Below are 20,059 nucleotides of genomic sequence, written 5' to 3' on the forward strand. Positions count from 1 at the left end.
AAAGTTGGAAAAGGTAAATCACCTAACGCGTTGTACTCGAACAAATGTTTTAAACACATTAAAATAGTTGAAAACATTTTATTCCTTCATGCCATAAGTGGTTGCGATACAACTGGAGCTCCGTTCGGTCAAGGCAAACACAAATTTTGTAATATTCTTCTCAAGAACCACTCAGTGAATGAACTTGTTCGTGTATTTCAAGACCCAAAAGCAAAGACAGAAACAATCACTTTGGCTGCCGAACAACTATTTGCACTTTTGTATGGCAGCAACGAGAAATCAAATTTGGAAAATTTAAGGTACATCATTTTTGTCAAAGGAGTAAAAAAGAACAAATTCAATTTATCCAGGCTACCACCCACCAAAGATGCAGTTCAACAACACGCTTCAAGAACATACTTGCAAGTGCAGACTTTGCTTGGTCACGATAAAGATCCGACTGAATGGGGGTGGAAAAAGGATGCTGTTGGGTTACTTACTCCAGTAACAATGTTGAAGGAAGCTGCACCTCAGGCCTTGCTGAACTTCATATCATGTCAATGCAAAAAAGGTTGCGCTGGAAAGTGCACCTGCAGAAAGTCGGGTTTGAAATGTTCCCTACTCTGCATTCATTGCAATGGCAACTCCTGCGAGAATGCTGTAGAAGCCTTCGTTGATGACGATGACGAGGAATATGATGACCCAGTCGCCACAAATTTGGGTGATAAGACAGATGAAGAAGCTATTCAGGGCCAGAAGTAAGAAACTATAGTCAAGGGCTCGTACTTCTGTCTAAACTGATCTACCATTAATTTTATTTTTTGTTATGCTGACAACTTAACTAATAAAGAAAAGAATGTCAATAAATGTTAATTTTACGAAAATACCAATTTTTTATCTTTTTTATGTACCTTATCATCTTAATTGTATTAATAATCTTAAATGTATGTTGTGATTACGTTGATAGGCATAAAGCTGCGAGCACAAATTTAGTTGCTTGGCCAATTTTAGTGGTCTTCCCATTGGGAATGTATGGCGACCGATATGCTGAAATAGTCTATCTACTATATTTATAGCTAGGTATGACACAGTCGTGACGATTGTTGTCAACGTATATGTTCTTAGAACAATAATTGTTAAAGAAAAATAAAATCAAGGAATGCCAAGTTTAAAACACCTAACCTCTGTTTCAATTTTTGGCCTGGTTTTGGTGGATTAGAGTTTGGATACGTAATAGAGATAAAAAGTATAAATTATATACCTATTTCTTTAACGAAATTTTATTTTCTACAAAATTATTATCAATAAATTTTTCACAAAATTGTACTGGAATCGAGGTATTTATAAAAAAACCAAACCTAGTCGCGCAAAAAACTTGTTTTTTCAAAAATATACGCACCTTTACGACTTTCTACCTCGGTACCTATTAGAGCTAGAAGAAATTTGTGTCCACAAAAATTGTAGGTTATTTTATGTTCTATTATACTTGTTAAGGTACTTTAGCCAAAATTTGCATTGAAAATGAGATATTTGGGAAAAACTAGATTTTGGCCCGATTTCGGCCAGTTTTTTCAAAATGGCGGCGCGAGCACAGGTGCGCCAAGGTCGGAAACTCAGATTTTACATCAGGGGATCAGTTTATATAACATATAAAAAAATTGGGACTACCGGAATTACTTCGATCGCGAATCGCTAATTGCACTGGCCTATATGTACGAAACCTTTTTAGTTTTTTCAGTATCTACACGGAGGTATAAAGACGGTTGTCTTACGACAATGTGAAACTAAGTTAGGTCAACATAAAAGGTCTGGTATCCCTACAATGTTCAAAGGAAAAATTTAACTATTTCCTCTCTCCTGAACAATTTTAAAAATGTGACAACCGACCTTTGACTCCTAGTTTATTGCAATAACATGATCAATATTACAAACATGAAAGTAACCCGCCTCACTAGAAGATTTCTGTTCTGAGGCGGGTACATATATTTACTTACACATACGCATACATTTATACAAATATATATATATCAATATATTCATGGAGTATATACATACATATATAGTTATATAAAAACAGGAATTTTGTAGGAACTTTAAATTTACAAAATGGTAGCGTCTAAATCTCATAATAATAACATATCAAAAAATAGTTTAAACAACAGGTATTGATAAAGTGAAGTATATTGTACATTAGGTTATTAGGTATTGATAAACTAGGCATGCGTAAAACATAAGCAGTTTTAATAAGAAAGAGTAAATCACTATAAATGTAAATAAGGAATGAGAATTAGACTAAGAAGGTATTGCTAGAAACTTGCTGATGCATGTCCTTTTTTGTGTAGTAACCATGTGTTGAAATGTTTCAGTAAACGTTTAAGTAAATGTTTAAGTAAGTTTGAATATCTCTTGTAGCTATAGGTAGCTGGTAGGCCGCATCGTTATTTTACAAACTGCACACATTTTACAAACTGCACATATTTTACCTGAAAATTTTTGTCAAATATTTTTGCTTTATTGAAAAATGTACCTACTTTATTTTAATATTATAAAATATTTGTAAACTAGTCTGTCTCGACACAGGATTTCCTAGTGAGACAGGCAAAGCCAAAAAAATATATGTAAACCTTTTTATATAGATGCACTTTAAATTTTACAAACTGCATATATTTTACAAATTTCACATGTTTTTTGCAATACCTTTCAATTTTTACATTACTTATCATCCCAAATGCCACAATCTTGTAAAGTTTGTTATAAAATTTTTCAACGTCATTTATATATTTCAGGACACAATCGAAGGAGTAGCAAAACCCGCAGTGGTTAACAAACCTAAAAAACAAAAAAAGCCTTCCACAACAAGTCCAAATGAAATATTCCCGTCGCTGTCATCAAACAATCCTGATTCCGATCCTTCGCAGAACCCACGAAACAAATGCAAGTCGATTTGCGATGACAGTCAAATCTTTGGCGACTTTGTGGCTTCGACTTTGCGCAACTTCAACTTGGACCAGAACAAAAGAAAACTGAAGCTGAGCATCCAGGAGTTGATTCTCGAAGCCACAAAAGACGATGAATATATAAGCTCAGTTTTGACTCCTGACACAACAGGCAGGATTGATACATTCAACCAAGATGGTCTGGACTTTACCTATAACAATGAAAAAGATAATGAAGAATTACCAGGAATTGACGTCCGTTCTGGAAGCAATACATAGTGATTAATTTCATCACATGGTTATCAGACATGAAAAAAGTTTTTGTTTAAGTTTACTTGTATTCAAATGTTCCATGACAGATGTCCATATTTACATTGTTAATTTCATAGAAAAAATCAAAATATGTTATAATATATATTAGAGCAAGATATAAAAAAATACATTGTTACATTTAACCATTGTTTTTTTATGTGCAATTTTTGGATATTTTTGTAACTCTTCAGGTTTTTAAATATTTTTACCAACAAGTCCCAACGACATTTCCTTGGAATTTTGGAATGCTCCCGAGACATCTAAACTGTGCTACATATTACTTATTTTTTAAGTTATCGTTAAAAGAAATACTATTTTTAGAAACTAGATAAAATTATCGTTGAAATATTTGCATTTGAAAAAAACATAGATCTATCTAAATAATACATTTTTAATATCAAACATGAAAATGTTAACAAAAAAACTTACCAGGACATTTTGACTCGGAACGTCCATAATTTTCAAATAATTCGATATTTACAAAACATATTCCTTTTGTGTAAATAATAAGTAATAAAAATGTCACTTTACTTTTTATACCTTTTATACAATAAATTTTTTTTTCTTTCAACTGTCAATGAAAAAATGCCGAAATTCGTAATCATGCACTTTGACAATTTTTTCAAATTTTATCCATTTAATAATATATTATTAATATTTGATACAAACTCTAAATAATAATTATTTATCTTTCGAATGACGAACGTATCACATATCTGCGCATTATAGAAAATATTATAAAAATATTTTTATGATGTATTGACGCCCCGGTCAGATCTGTCCTTCAGAGGGTATAATGGAATATGATGTTTGTGGCTAGTAATGTTCTTAAAAAAAATAAATCACTTATTCAAATGAGAATTGGACGTTGTTCCGTTCCTTCTCACCTTTATAAAATTCTCACCTTGACTCTTCAGATTGTACCTTTTGTCGTCTAGAAGTGGAAACTTTCCATCTGATATTTGTTGGCTCTCTAAACAAATATCCTCTCTTCTAACAAAGTCTTATTCCAATCTCCCGGCCCGTACTGCCAATAATATGTTCAATGACATTATTTCATCTAAATGGCCCAACTTTTCTCTTTTATTTACTGATGGATCCAAATATCCCAACTCTCTTAACTGTGGAATAGGTATTAACGTTAACCACAATAATTCTAATTACTTAATATTTCATTCAATTTCAAATCAATTTTCAGCTGAGTGCATTGCAATAATAGAATCTCTCAAATATATAATCAAAAATAATTTTGAACATTCCCTCGTTCTCTCTGACTCTCTCAGTTCCCTCCAAAAACTTAAATCCAGTCCTCTTCTTCATCCTGATGATCACTTTGTATGCCTTATTCAAGAGATGATAGCCTCCATTCAAAGCTCTGGTAAAACTGTAGCTTTGATTTGGATTCCTGCACATGTTGGTATCATGGGTAATGATATTGCGGATGCCTTAGCAAAACAAGGAGCGTCCAACCCTGTTGTTACCCTCCTAAACCACATTCCCCTATCTGACTTTTTTTCCATCATCAAAGATAGATCCCGCAATGTTTGGGCAGAGTATTGGCACATTGCTAGTCAATCCAAGGGAGCCTACTATGCCTCAATACAAAGGACTATCCCATCAAAACAGTGGTTTTAACAACTCCCCCATTTTTATAAAAAACAAATTTCTTTACTTATTCGAATGAGGATCGGACATTGTTCCGTTCCTTCCCACCTTTTTAAAATTCACATCTTTGACTCCCCAGATTGTACATTCTATGGTCTAGAAGTGGGAACTTTAGATCACATATTTTTTGGTTGTCCCTCTCTAAACAAATATCCTCTCTTCTATCAAGCGTTATCTAAAATTGCCTCCCCTCCATTCAACATCTCATCTCTTCGAAGTCTGAACTCGACTCCAATCTTACACATAATTTTGAAATTTGCCAATTTAAAAAGCATTAATAGTTAGCAACTCAAGCTACTTTTGGCATATTATGCCAAGTTTGCTAAACGTTTTGGGGGATCGCTTGCCAAATGTGCCAAATTCATAGAACCTAACCTAACCTAAAAATATGGGATAAGCGGTGAAATCTAGATGGATTCTTTGGCTTTAAACCGCAGTTAGCAGTTTTATTTTTTTTAATATGGTAAATGTATGACACCAATCGCTAGAGTGGATGAATTCACTTTCCCTCTCCGTAACTTGAAATGATGACCTAGAACACTCTCGAAGGTTAATCGCCAGAAACAACAGAAAAAAAGCAACAATTTTTTTATGCATGTACTTATTTATTTATATCACTTAAAACAGTACAATTTGTATTAACATAAAAATCACATAATATTTAGCAGTAAAGTTACAAACCAAGTGCAGTAGGTTTTTAAAAATTACAAATTACAAAAATTCAATATTACACTTTTTTTTAATTGCTTTTTTCTTCTTTTTTGTCGGTATTTTTAAAAGATCTTCAACGCTCAATTAAGTACGGGTTGTTTCAGAGAATTTGAAAAATTCATTTTCGGGTTTCGTGAAAGTCCTATTCAAGTTAGGTTATTGTATAATTAATTATAGGCCAGTTACTTGACAGAATGGAAATAATAACAGAACTTGAAAAGGACTTTCACAGAACTTGAATTTTATCTTTGAAATATGATGAATTGTTCAAATTCTGTAAAACAACCCCGTCCTTAAAGTTTATTTTTCTGATTATGATTGTCGTGCTAAAAGTATGTAATTTTAATATTTTCAATCATAATTATTGATTTCAAAAATGATCTAAAACCGCACATTCTGAAACGGTTCCAACTGGCTACAACATGATTATGACATAGAAAATGTATCCACAAATAAATCGAAAATGGCATATTTTAAATTGTTGTAGAAAATGTATTCGTCAACATAAAAAAAAACAGTGAAAATACCATATTGGGATGAGCTATGAGGTAGTGGTGGGGAGGGTAAGGAGATGGGGAAGAGGAAGGTGGGAAAGTACCTGGGAAGTCACAAAACACGGCATTCTGAATGTTGGTCTTAACTCAAAGTATGTTCCACTCTGGAACGTGCTACAAACATACTATATTATTATTTTAAATTAATAAATTGTGAAATAACACAAATTAAATTTATCTGCGCACCGCGGGATTTGAACCCACGACCTCCGGATTCATAGCCAAGGATCGTAACCACTCAACCACGGAAGCCATCAACTTACTTGATAGTCTATAGGAAACTATTCCGCTGTCATGTGCGAAAGGCGTCATATCAGAATGTGACCATTGAAAATAACTTCCTTTTTGCTTATGACGGTAGTATTATTGGTCTTCCACTGGCGTAGGAGTCGAAAACATGCCATATTTAAATTCGCCACATCAGTTTTGCTGTACAGTACTAAAGTAGGACGTTGGATACTGAAATTGTTGAATAGCAAGGGAACAAGCCAGTCGAGAGCATTTTTGAAAGATGTCAAATCTCAGGTGTAGCCCAGTGATGATGAAGTTCATCAGTACCCTAATCTCTTCAGCTCTTTCCGCAGCCAATCTCGGAGCAGAAATACGTGGCTTAAGGCGGTATAGCTGTCCTGCCTGCAAGAAGTCTTGTTGTCGTTGAGAGGTCCGATGCTAGAGATGGCCCGAAGGAACCAGCGGACAGATCCGTCGTATTGCAGCGCAGGGAACACCAGCCCTCCCCCACTATCTCCCACGCAGAGGGATGTGCCTGAAACCAAATGTTAATTTACTGTAAATCAGTTGTTTAAAGTGGCAGAATAGCATTTGTCAGATTAATATGAATGTGAATGAAACAGGATCATGTGTCAAGATCAACTTGTGTAGTGATCCATCCTATTACATGCCGTTTTCTGAAAACCTGACCTAGGAAAGAATGAACTAGGAACGAATGATCTAGGAAAGAATGAACTAAGAAGGAATGAACTAAGAATGGATGAACTAGGAACGAATGAACTAAGAACAAATGACCTAGGAAAGAATAAACTAAGAATGAATGAACCAAGAACGAATGACCTAGAAAAGAATAAACTAAGAAGGAATGAACTAAGAATGAATGAACTAGGAACGAATGAACTAACAACGATTGACTTAGGAAAGAATGAACTAGGAACAAATGAACTAAGAACTAATGACCTAGGAAAGAATGAACTAAGAATAAATGAACTACGAATGAATGAATTAGGAACAAATGAACTAGGAAAAAACTACGAACGAATGACCTAGGAAATAATTAACTAAGAACGAATGACCTAGGAAATAATTAACTAAGAACGAATCACCTAGGAAATAATTAACTAAGAACGAATGACCTAGTAAAGAATGAACTAGGAATGAATGAACTAAGAACAAATGAACTAGAACCGAATGAATTAGGAACTAATGAACTAGGAACTAATATACTATAAATGAATGAACTAAGACCTAATTAACTGGGAGTGAATGTACTAGGAACGAATTGATTGATAGTTTGCATTATTGTGAAAAGAATGATCGATTAAAGATGATACAATGGTCCGGTCCACACGACGTCCGCACAACGCACTGGGCCGTTTCCAACTAGCATATAAATAATAAAGCAATAAAAAGGACAGAATGAAATCTGTGAAATCAAATGTGACTATGATAGTACATTCGGACCTTACCATCAATATTATTATAAACTCACTTTTTAGTTGGTGCTCAGTGCGTTGAGCGGGCGATGAAAATGAAATCAATGAAAAGAGCAAGCTAATAAAAGCATTAATGATCCAGAAACTTACCGTTTATATAGCCCGCACAGAGTTTGTCGGCGGTCAGATATCTGTTGAACCGATATTTGAACAATTCTTTGGCGCAGGTTCGTAAATCTATGACAGGCAGTGACATCACCTTCATCTCCCCGGATAGTACTCCAGCGGCAGTCCAGACTAATGCCGCAATCTGAAAATATTAGAAAAGGATAGAAAAAAGACAGAAAGTGGAAGAATATAGCCGAAGAGGAAAGAAGCGCCAAGTGTTAAAGAAAATCGCCAAAGATGACATAGGCCCTGAGGGAAAATATTCTCCTGTGTGGAGCTAATGTAAACAAACTGCTACTGCTTCACTATAAATAACTAACTCTAGAAGCATATGATGACTTGCATTGAAATCTATGAAAATCTTCAATGGGACTCCTACTAGCATAACATAAAACTCACCAAACTCTGTTATAAATATTATTTGTTTTTCCACTTTCCTTTTCTTTCCTGCTTCAAAACAGTTTTTTTATCTATATATACTAATTTATCTTTGCTGATCACTTATACAGGGTGTTCGGGGGTAATGTGTACAAACTTCGGGAGGTGATTCTACATGATAGTATAAGTAAAAAATACAAATTAATAAGTTTTAAGGTAGTTTTCAGGTATAAAAGTTGAATTGTTAATAAGGAGAAAATAATATTCTTCTATGGAAAAATATTTTTGTATGGAATTTCTAGTAAAGTTAGTTTATTTTTTTTATTTCTTCTTTCATATTCTATAGAATCAAATTCCGAATTTTGCGCACCTTAGCGCCGGACACCCTGTAGAATATGGGATTATGGAATGGGGATCTGCCTCAAAGACCCACATGAAGCTGCACGTTAAAGTACAAGAAAATATATTAAAAATAATTACTCCGTCAAAAGTTTTTAAAAACTTTATTGTTTTCGGAATCATTAAAATCTGCCCAAAAAATGCTTTACTCAACTTTAAAGGAAAAATTAGTACCTACAGTATAAGAACAAATATCTAAAATCTACTTAACAATCGAAAATGAAATATGTACATTTCTTGGCCAGAAAAACCATAAATTCTAAATAAATATAAATTATGTAACGCCCTTTCAAATGAAGTTTTAAATACCATGGGGAGATAAACAAGATCAAAATAAAGCTAAGTAAACATGAAAATAGGGAATCAACAAACACCATCATTAAACAAGAATATATGAGGTCTAACATAAAGATGAAGTTTACAAACATGAAGATGATGAAATCAACAAACATGAAGTTGAGGTCTACAAATGCGATGATGATGAAATCAATAAACATGGAGATGAGGAATACAATCATGAATATGAGGTATACAAACATGAAGATGCAGTCTACAAATATGAAGATGAGATATACAAACAGGAAGATGAGGTCTAAAAACATGAAAATGAGGTCTACAAACATGAAGGTGATGAAATCAACCAACATGAAGTTAAGGTCTACAAACATGAAGATGATGAAATCAACAAACATGAATATGAGGTAACACCAACGCTATTAACAACCTACGTTCCACCTCGGAACTATAATAGCCAGTGAGGCAAACTGAATAAACTACATATACTACGTATCTTTAATGGGCTGATAAAAAAAATAATGAAATTGTCATCTTGGGCAAAATACGAGACAACCAAGGAACAAATATCCTCAAGAGAATACCTTTCCCAAACTACCAGCCTTAGTTTGGAAGTTGTCGAAGTCTTGGTCGATAAGATCGTAGCAAACTGGCATCACGGTGACGGAGAGCTGGAACTGGTTCGTCAGACGTATTATGGCAATGTCGTTTTGTTGGTTCTGTTCATCTCCGCTGTACGCCTCGTGCAGAAGAATCTCGGCTATCTGAAAAACGGTTCCATGACAAAACAGAATGTTGAAGTAAAGGAAAAAATTAACAAAACACCTAACCAAACATATTATTTTATGACTGTTCTGTTAGGTATTCCCGATTATCCTGGAAAGTGCAATGATTATTTAAAAAGACAAATATTCCCTGGTTTTAAATAGCCTAACAAAATTTGAATTCATCCTACTACCATCATTATAAGCGGAAAATAGAGACAGATACAGTGATGGAGAACTTGACTAGCAGAAGATTGAACCTACTCTCGAATCCTACATAAAAATATAATAACCTTAGTAGATAGACATATACCATAATGCACTTTTCTGTAAGCCTTTTTAAGATATACAATTCCGTAGTACATTATTTTGATGTATCTCATAATGTTTAGCCAGCGTTGGCAATGTAAGCGCCCAAAATTTTTTTACGACTTTACAAAAAATCTACTTTTTATAAATATAATATGCATGTATTATAAATATAAACCTTCCGGAAGAAATCCTCTAAATTAGAATGAAAACCCTATCGAAATCCGTTGCGTAGTTTAGAAGAATTAAGTGCACAAACAGACAGACTTGGAAAGCGACTTCTTAGTAAAAAGTCATCCAGGTTGAAATATTTTAATATAAAGTCCTAAATGGGTGAAGATTTCCCAATTACTTTGATATTCGGAAGTTAGAAAAATTGCAGGCATAGAATGATTCAGCCAGTGAATTTTTCTACCCTTGAAATCGTGTTATTAGCCTTGTCGAGTATGACAAATCTATACAAACGTCGAAACACAATGGACGAAAAAAAATTTCAAATAGATATAAATTTTGAAATTAAAATACACATTTACTTAGACAAACATTTTATAAAGGTTGTCGTCAATTCAATTTTTTTCACGCCACATAAAAAAAATTGTTCAACCGTTTAGCGGTTTTCTGTTTTAAAGAATTATTTCAAAATATACGCGAGCGACTATGGTAAACTTTTAAATGCAAAGAGAAAGCTTGGTGTTCTCTCTTTCTAAATCTGTTTATATTATTACGTCTGTCCGTAATATTAACGGAGATAGAATGAGTTCGATGAGGTGAATGTTCTAAAAAAAATATCCGGATTTTTCACATTGTTAGAAGTGACAGTAAATTAACCTCTGACGTCTGTACGTTTTTTTCTTCTTTCTTGTCATCCCACGATCGGTTGGTTTTTCCCAGAGTCACTTTGTAAAGGTTGACAGGCTCATGCTTACTGGTCCTTGCGTTGTAGAAGCAATGTGCGGCTGTAAGGACAATTCAATATTAATAACTAAAATGATAATTTAAGAGATGGCTGCAATTTTCTGTTTCTGTCATTTTTTTCTATTTTTTTACATTAACTCCACACACGATGTTTAGGGATGCTGTGGGAAGGAAAAAGGTATGAGGTGTGTCCAGAAGTGACAGACGTATGAATCTATCCCCCCCGCTGCGGCGCAAGGTAATGGGTTGAGAGGTCAAAGGGTCTCCCCAAACAAGCCTCTCCCGATCTGGAACGCAACGCAACCGTTCGACAGGCATATCCTGAACACATCTCACCCCATGAACCCGGGCACCCCTGCTAAATAGCTAATTGCAGCGAACCACATGGTAGAGGTGTGTTCGATATGGCAGTTTTTCAATTCACATTAAATAACTAATAGACATAATTGGTGATAATCTGGCTTGTAAATAGCACAGACCATCAGGGAATATTTTAATTACCTATGAAAAAAAATGGATTGATCATTGAATTCACTCTGCAGGAGAAGACAACTTATAAACCAGCCACCAAATACATATAAACAGAAAGACTCACCAGAGAATCCCACTTGCAATTGAGTTCTTCTCCTTGATCTTCAAATTCGGCGGCAGACGGCAAAGCAGCACTATAATATATTTGCATTCGCACTAGGAAATTATAATATGTCAACCAGCTCTCAAGAGAGTAGAATTATTAATAATGATGAATCAGCACATTGTAATAATACGCACTGCACATTATTGTGACAAAAAAAAATATTTTAATCATTTTTGTCTTAAATAGACCTCTTTTGAAAAATGACACAATACGGATGAATCCAACTGATCAATGCAAAGGTGACTGTAATTCGTTATCACCCACCTGCAGAGCAAAATCTATCCAAAACTGACCAGAGATGTCTCTTTCGTCCATTACTTTCAATTTCTAATTTTAAAATTTAATTAAAACCAATTTCAAGTCGATTGCTTATCCAATAATTGTAATTTAAGATTTTGATGGAATATCTACATTCGTCAGTAAGAAAAACACAAATATAGTGAGAGTGGGCAATCGCTAGTTGTGGGCAATCATAGTATAGTTTACCCTAATAAGGTTAGGTACATTACTTACCGGTTATGACTAGATTTGGTTGAATCAAACTCCCAGCACATATTTGTTCAATTTTTTCAGAACGCTCTCGAAATATCAGAGCGTGCCATGGGAAAAATTCTGCAGAATTTGTCTTGGAGCCACAAACTGAAAATCAAAAAAAAAATAAGATTATTCATGCTCATAAATATCAGTAGTTTTGTGAACAGTAAACCTCTCCCCCAAAAAGTATGTTTCTTATTTTCGTTTATTTTATAAATGAAAACATGGGTATTTTTTTTTTAAACACACATATTCGAATGCAACGTAATGTCAAAATTTCAAAGTAATCAGTAAAGAACTTTTGGAGATTTAAGACTTTGAACAAACGAACATTTACATTTTTATTTATACAGATAGATAAAGATTTATACAATTTGTCCAAAATAATGTCACTATCTCAATGACAATAAATAATTTTTTCAAACTTTCTTCAGGCAGGTAGGTAAGATGCAAACAAGAAAGTCCAAATAAACATGACGATTTCACATTTGAAAAAGAAATAATCATTGAACCGGGAACGGAACGTTTAAACAAATTTATAGACAGACAAAATGCAAAATGGTTTAGTTAAAATAGGACTTCACTGATGCAAAATACATTGATAATATCCAAACTGATTCTGGTCAACAGCAAGATTGTCCTTCCACCATTATGACCATTGGCATGTTAGTCCTGCAGGCTGGGAGATAGAACAGTCTTAGAACGAAGATAACCAACGGGACATTGGAAAAGAATGCTCTCCACCACAAATCAGTTTAAAGAAATATGTAGAAATTAGTACACCCCTTCAGTCTCATACATGGTTCATTCCGAGCGTACCCAAGAGAAAAGAGTAGGATAGAGCCAGGGTAGTAGCAATATAGAGAAATCTCAAAAATTTCTTCTGAAATCTCTCCAACACAAAGGAATACATTACCAGGGTATTTAGAACACCAGATTGATAAAACCCTATATCAGTACTATATTGGCAAAATCCATTATCTACGGTCAGAATCTTTATAATTCCAACAGTTGGTATACAAAAGCCGCTACTTTTAGCACGGCCTCCAAGGTGTCAGATAAGCTGTTGTTATGCAATACAACTGGCTTATTAATGAATGGTGGTGAATTAGATAAGCTCTTAGAATTGAAAGAAATCGTATAGACCAGAGGTTCCCAAATTTTTTCTGGACGTTGTTCAAAAACATGTTGGGGAACTAGGAAAATTCGCAGCTTCCAATGTGCAATGTTTTGCTTGAATATATTAATTCTAACGAGAAAAGGAACGTAGACTCTATTTATATACCTCAATTAACAACTTTACGAAATATAAAAATACAAATATCAAACAAGTAATTTCTCAGTCTATTATATTTGTGTTAGGTCTATTGTGTCATTTACGGAACTCCTAAATTTTGAACTCCTAGACTTGAGGTAAATGGGGGTTCGCTAGTATAAACCCCCATTTGAATCTCGTGGACCCCAAATTTTTTTCTCGCTGACATAGACCCCCAGCAAGCCGATATCGACCCCTGGGGGTCCATATAGACCACTTTGGGAACCTCTGGTATACATGATCCATAGACTTAATTAATTCATCGAAGATGCGACCAATTGATTCCGTTCCAGCTTGCAGAAACAAAAGTTTTTATTAAAGTCAATGTTTCAATTCGACTTTGTCGATTTATTAATATTTTTAAGTTTTACATAGCCGTCTGACGTTTAGGAATGTCAATTGATAGAGAGATGCGCCAGTGTTGCCAGCGTATATCGATTTATAATTTATTACGTTATCAATATCGGTCTGGCAACCAACAGAAGACTGTGCTCGGGAAATCAGTATAAAATCATCGGCAGCTACGGCTATTATTGTAAAGATATCGATTTCTCTGTGATAGACCCGCTGGTGTGGTATAAGGTATACTCACTTGCTTTGCACTTGGGGAATGGACCATCCCATTTTCCATCTCGACACTTGACGGTATCGAGCAACTCAGTCTCGGTGTGTCCTTCTTTGCATTTCGATGACACGGTGGTTCCAGGTGGCATTTTAGGCTGGCAGGTTATTTCATCACGGGTTTCAGAATAACAGGTCAAATCGACGGAAGTCGAATTGGTCACGGAGCAAAATTCTGAAAAAAAATCGCGATTTGTTGTAAAATGTTGATTTGTTGGCATATTCCCCAAAATACACTGGACAAATAATAGGGTAGCCAATTTAGAAGTCATTACAAAGTCCCAACTGCTCTGGACTGTTCGGACTATTACAACATCCTCCTGTTTGGAGTGAAGCTGAAAGGAGTGACGAAAGGAAGGAAAGGAGAAGGTTGTAAGTCAGAGATAGGTTAGTTTATGTTATGTTAGTTTAGTTCAGGTTACTAGGCTTTGTTTCTTATTTTTCACTTTCCTTCAATGTTCTGCTTTATCTCTCTTCTGTTTCATCACGGAACCGATATAAGATATATTTATTTGAAGGAGGGTGAACGTATTTCCTACCGATGCACACGGGACTCACGCTCCAAGAGTTGTCGTCCTCGCAAACGGAGAATTTTTCAGAGACCTCATAGCCAGGGTCGCAGGAGTATCGCAGCACGGAGAAATGTCCCACAACCTGTCCTTCGGCAAAGACCTCGTACCTTCCATGGGCAGGAAATGCTGGCAGGGCACAACCGATACTGAGAAATAAAAATACAGCACAGAAATAAGGGGTGAGCTTTTTTTAAAGATTACACAAGATCCTAATACTGTATAAATAAATAAAAAAATTCATTCTATCTTTTTTCAATATCTTACGCTGCTTTTTCACTACCAACTTAATCAGTCAAAAGTATCAAAAAATGTATAAACATTAAAGATATCTTCAAGGCAGCATATCGGTAAAAGTAACAATTGATAAAAAATCTTACATTTATTTCTAGCAAAACAACTAGGTCTGGCAACAAATTACGACAACACTTTTGCCACAAAATGAACGATATTCGTTGGTTTCGCCTACGTCTTTAGAACCCTGTACAAGTTTAAATAAAGTAAGGTTGTTAAGTTTATTTCTGTATCTTGTGACGCAATGTTTTTCAGGGTATTGGCCAATAAATGAACACATTAAATCCTGGGATTTGATCGATATTGTTGGGCTCTGTTTTATACTGTAGAGAACATGCATTTATTTTAATAATTTAAATTTTAAATCAGAGAGAACTTGATTATTTTTCTCACCTTTCATTGGACGCATCTGTTGTTCCTCTTGCAGGGTCTGTAAAAAATATATATTTGGCCTTTTTAGGGGAACGGCCACTGAAGAGAGAAAGTGTGAGAAGTGTGCTGTGGGAGTGTTTGTTTCCTTGTTTCCGAAGTCAGCTTAATTTTGTCTTAAATCATTTTCAGAAGTAAGGGAAAAATGAGCTTATTTCGAGAAAACATATTCGTTAATAACACAATTATTTGTTTAGTGCCATAAATAGACAATAGAATTGCAAACTTCACATCTATAACTAACCCATCACTTCCTGCTTCAATTATTTATTTATTTATCACCCAGAGGGCTTTTACATGCAGGTGGTACAATTTTAATGACAGTTTTGAAACATGAGAAAGAAATAATAAAAATAAAATTACATTCAAAAATAATATATGCAAGAAACAAAATTAAAAATAACAAGAACATATATTAAAAAATACAGCGATTTGACTGGTTTACAAAAATATAACTTTCATTTAGGAATAGTGTTGAAATAAGTCTTTTACGTAATCCAAAAAAATTAGCAAAGTTAATATTAAATATATCGACATCACAAGTATTGGTTTCCCATAGTGTGAAACCGTTGTATTGGGGAGTTCGCAATGTAATTGCGCTTATGTGTGTTGCAGTGGAATAGTGTATTTTGTCATGTTGTTAGTAGGTATTCGTAATTATTTGTTATTGTCATTGTAGGTATTCGTAATTATATATTACTTGTAATATTTTTATTGCAGCGTATTTTCTGAATCCAAAAATTTATTTGGGAAACTCAATAAATTTAAAAAAACAAAATAAATACTGTTAACCACTCGAGCTTGCTGTGTGGTGGTGGTAAATATTTACCATATTACCTAGCCACCTAGATTTAACAGTTTATCTCATATTTTTAGGTTCTACAAATTTGACACACTGTGGCAAGCGATCGGCCAAAATATTTTTGCAAACTGCCGCAATATGCCAACAATCACTTGAGTGGTATTTTTTTTATATTACATTGAATTTTTATATACTGTTCAAATACAGGTAAGTATTTATCTATCTGCCATTTTATAGGCACAGATTATGGAATTACACTTCGTTTCAACTTAATTGCTACAAGAAACAAATGGTGACCGGGTATCTCATCAAAATGACAATTCAACACACCTACAAAAAGTGATATAAATTCATGAAAAGTGATGAAACAACTAACTAACTAACCATCACGCCGATTCCCCGCAGGGGTAGGCAGAGAGGATGGACCACCAAACGACTCGATCTTGGCACACACTTCTTGCCTCATTCACATTCATACATACTCTTCTATTATTTTGACTCTTGACATGGCCCGACTCAAGTATCTGATTCACTTGGTCGTGCCATGTCTTCTTCGGGCGTCCCCAAAGTAGGTTGAATGGGTTACATAGGTAGCTATTAAACCTAGTTTTTGTTTCATTACTTTTAATGACTCTATATCACTTTTTAAAGGTGTGTTGAATTTTCATTTTGATCAAATATCATGGAACCGAAACAAATATATACATCGGGAGAGATGGTAAAAAATGCATTAAAACTCATTTTTTTCAAAGTTCAAAATTTCCCTTGTAAAACGAATCCTCTGTCACCATTTCAGATTTTTTCAGTATGAATTGATGTTTATGAAAGTTTCATATCAATCTAAATATGCACAAATTACTCAACTAACCCAAACTAAGAACCTAATAATTTTGTGTGAGTAAATTATCAATGAAACGAAGCATAATTTCTATTATTTGTGCCTAAAAGTGCGGCTGTTATGTAAATAATTACCGAAATATGTATAAGCTTTCAATGCAAAAATAAAATAAATAACGGACAAGAATTTTTGCTAACTAACTTACTAACCATCAAGTTGTTTATCCGCAAGGGTAGGCAGAGAGGACAGACCGCCAAACAACTCGGTCTTAGCACACACTTCTTGCCTCATCACATTCATACATCGTCTCATGCATAATTATTCTGACTCTTGGCATGGCCTGACTAAAGTATCTGATTCACTTGATCGTGCCATGTCTTCTTTGGGTGTCCCCGACTTCTGCTACCATTCGCATTTGCGTCATATATTTTCCTTACACTCCTCTTTTTTGCAATCATTCCAATTTATTTTCCAACTTCTTTAAATCTTGACAGGCCAAGATGCCAAACAAAACGTCTGTAACCAATTTGGTTTTCCGATAACCCCATGATTTTTCTTACTTATGGGCTTTTAAACTTTAGAAATCCCAATTATTAATGGTAACCTATGTATTTGCGCAGGAATACGTAAAATACTAAAATGATATGTTAAGTATTTAAGCTAATATAAGGAGGAAAGTAATTTTGGGTATTACCTACTTCCCCACTTGGCTGTGAGATAGTTAAGCTCCCTTGAGGTGATATTCCACAAAAATAGCACAATAAAAATTAGGCAATGGTCAACATTACATTATGATAACAGAATATTCTATAATATTGCCTTACCTGTCACAAACACTGCCACAATCACAAATAAAAGGTCAAACGACAACCACATATTAAAAACCAGTTAATTTGCAATACAAGGTCAAATATACATCTGTATTTGTTTGATAGAAATCCATCAATATACAATAATTTGCCTAAACTCTACACTAATTGATAATATTTTCACTGTTCGTATCAATTTCAAATTCTAGATTTATTGAATGTAAAGTTAACATTTTAATGATAAACTTTAATCAACTCTGCTTGACAGAGCCGTGTACAAAACTGTGTTTTTCCTTGATTCAAGAGTTGTGCAAACATTTATTATAAAGTAATAATGAAGCAAGTTATCAGTGGAGAGGTCAGAACAAGTTTACATTATGGTAATTATGTACTTCTCAGAAGAGCAAGATTATAAGCAAACTAACTTGTACAAAAACTACTTTTTTTTTGATTACCCAATTATTTTTTTAAATTTTATTTAGGAAACAAACAGTCATTTATATATTTAGCATAAACAGCAATTATTTACAATATTAGACCAATAATGTTCCATTAATTCTAGTTGTTGATTCAATATTTACACCTATAAAATATATTTATAAATGACAAAGAAATATAAAGAATAAACATTATAAGGAATTACAAAATGTTATAAAAACAATTAAAGACAGTTAGTAATAATACAGTTTTCGCATGATTTTAATAAAAACAATAAAATAAACAAAGATGATTATTTCACAAAATAAAAAATTAATTTATCAGTTTAGTAAGTTGCATTTTATATGTTTTCAAGTTACAGTTGAAAATGTGTACATCTCTAGAGGCATTGTGAGTTTTACAGATACGTCCTATTAAAGAGTTTTGCGCATATTTGGCTTTACAGTGTGGTGTTCTGAATAAGTCGTTCGATCTGGTGTTGTGTTCAGGGCAACGAAATGCAATATTTTCTAGCAGATATGATGAATCAACAAGACTGTTTACGATTTTGTATAAGAATAGGGCATCAGAAAATTTTCTATGTTTATATAAAGCGGCAGGGTCAAACCGATGATCGCTAAAGCGATACGATAGGTGTTTAATAAATTTGGATTGGATATTTTCAATACGATCAATGTATGTTTAATATTGAGGATTCCAAATGACTGAGGCAAACTGGAGTTGTGACCTTACATATGACATATATAGAAGAATTAGTGTGTATTCTATAGTGAAAGGCTTTGTAATGTGTATAATAAATCCTAATTATTTATAAGCTTTTTCTAAAATATGTTTAATATGGTCCTTAAATAACATTTTAGAATCTAACAGTACTCTAAGATCTCTGATTGATTCTACTCGTTGTAGGGGTACATGGTTTAATTTGTAAGTATAATTAATCAGCTGTTTCTTATGTGTAAATGTAATAACGTTACACTTTTCTGTATTTGGATAAAGTTGATTGATATTACAATATTTTTTAATTTTGCTTACGTCTTCTTGTAACAGGTTGCATTCATCTGTGGAGTCAATTAGTTTATATAACTTCATGTCATCTGCGTAAAATAGGAAATAAGAATGACTAATACCACGTTTTATGTCGTTTATATATAATGTAAACAAGAGAGGCCCTAAATGAGAACCTTGAGGTATCCCTGAGGGAATAGTTATAATTTGTGACATGTAACCTTTTAAGGCAAAAAATAAGAGGAGAACCATCTGAGAAGATTTCCACATACACCGATTTTCAAGAGCTTATTTAATAGTATGTCGTGATTTACTTTGTCAAATGCCTTTGAAAAATCTCTGTAAATGGAATCAATCTGTTTCCCACTATTTGAATGATATTCACTAATCTCCCATTAGTGAATATCATTTCAGCATTGCGCGGCTATCCGGAGAGATGACTGTTTCATGTCATATTCTCTGCCTAGCCTACCTTGTGTTATCAATGTTAACCTCTTAGGCCTCTGGCATACTGACCATTATATTTCTTAAAGACACTTGTTGGAGATTTGATGTGTACTTCCGTTTTGCAATAATATCCAAATAAATAGCATATTTCTGAACGCATCTGATAACTAAAAATTGTTTTTTAAAGGTTATGAAATGAGTTTCAAATTAATTTATTAGTAATAAACATACAATTATTTGAAATATTAAATTTTTTGATGCAAACATAAA

At 33.8% G+C, this 20,059-nt stretch overlaps 2 protein-coding genes across 2 annotated transcripts in view; one reads left to right on the top strand and one right to left on the bottom strand.

The window, feature by feature from the left end:
* Positions 1–3,370, top strand: part of LOC149410085 (protein lev-9-like) — a 57,468-nt gene extending 54,098 nt beyond the window's left edge. The window contains exon 11 of the mRNA XM_089648608.1: positions 2,766–3,370. Coding sequence (XP_089504734.1) covers positions 2,766–3,194 — 429 coding nt within the window. The 3' untranslated portion in view covers positions 3,195–3,370. The remainder of the gene's footprint in view (positions 1–2,765) is intronic.
* Positions 3,371–5,149: 1,779 nt separating this feature from the next.
* On the bottom strand, positions 5,150–18,197 carry LOC149410086 (chymotrypsin-C-like). The gene is made up of 9 exons (XM_089648523.1): positions 17,915–18,197; positions 15,415–15,451; positions 14,698–14,876; positions 14,130–14,333; positions 12,202–12,327; positions 10,965–11,092; positions 9,648–9,827; positions 7,975–8,134; positions 5,150–6,923 (listed from the first exon to the last, which is right to left on the bottom strand). Exons 1-9 carry the CDS (start codon positions 17,964–17,966, stop codon positions 6,709–6,711), a joined length of 1,281 nt encoding a protein of 426 aa, XP_089504649.1. The 5' UTR covers positions 17,967–18,197; the 3' UTR covers positions 5,150–6,708.
* Positions 18,198–20,059: the final 1,862 nt, after the last annotated feature.

Source organism: Hesperophylax consimilis, chromosome 28, assembly GCF_061612785.1.
Source record: "Hesperophylax consimilis isolate HC1 chromosome 28, BYU_Hcon_1.0, whole genome shotgun sequence".
Taxonomy (NCBI): domain Eukaryota; kingdom Metazoa; phylum Arthropoda; class Insecta; order Trichoptera; family Limnephilidae; genus Hesperophylax; species Hesperophylax consimilis.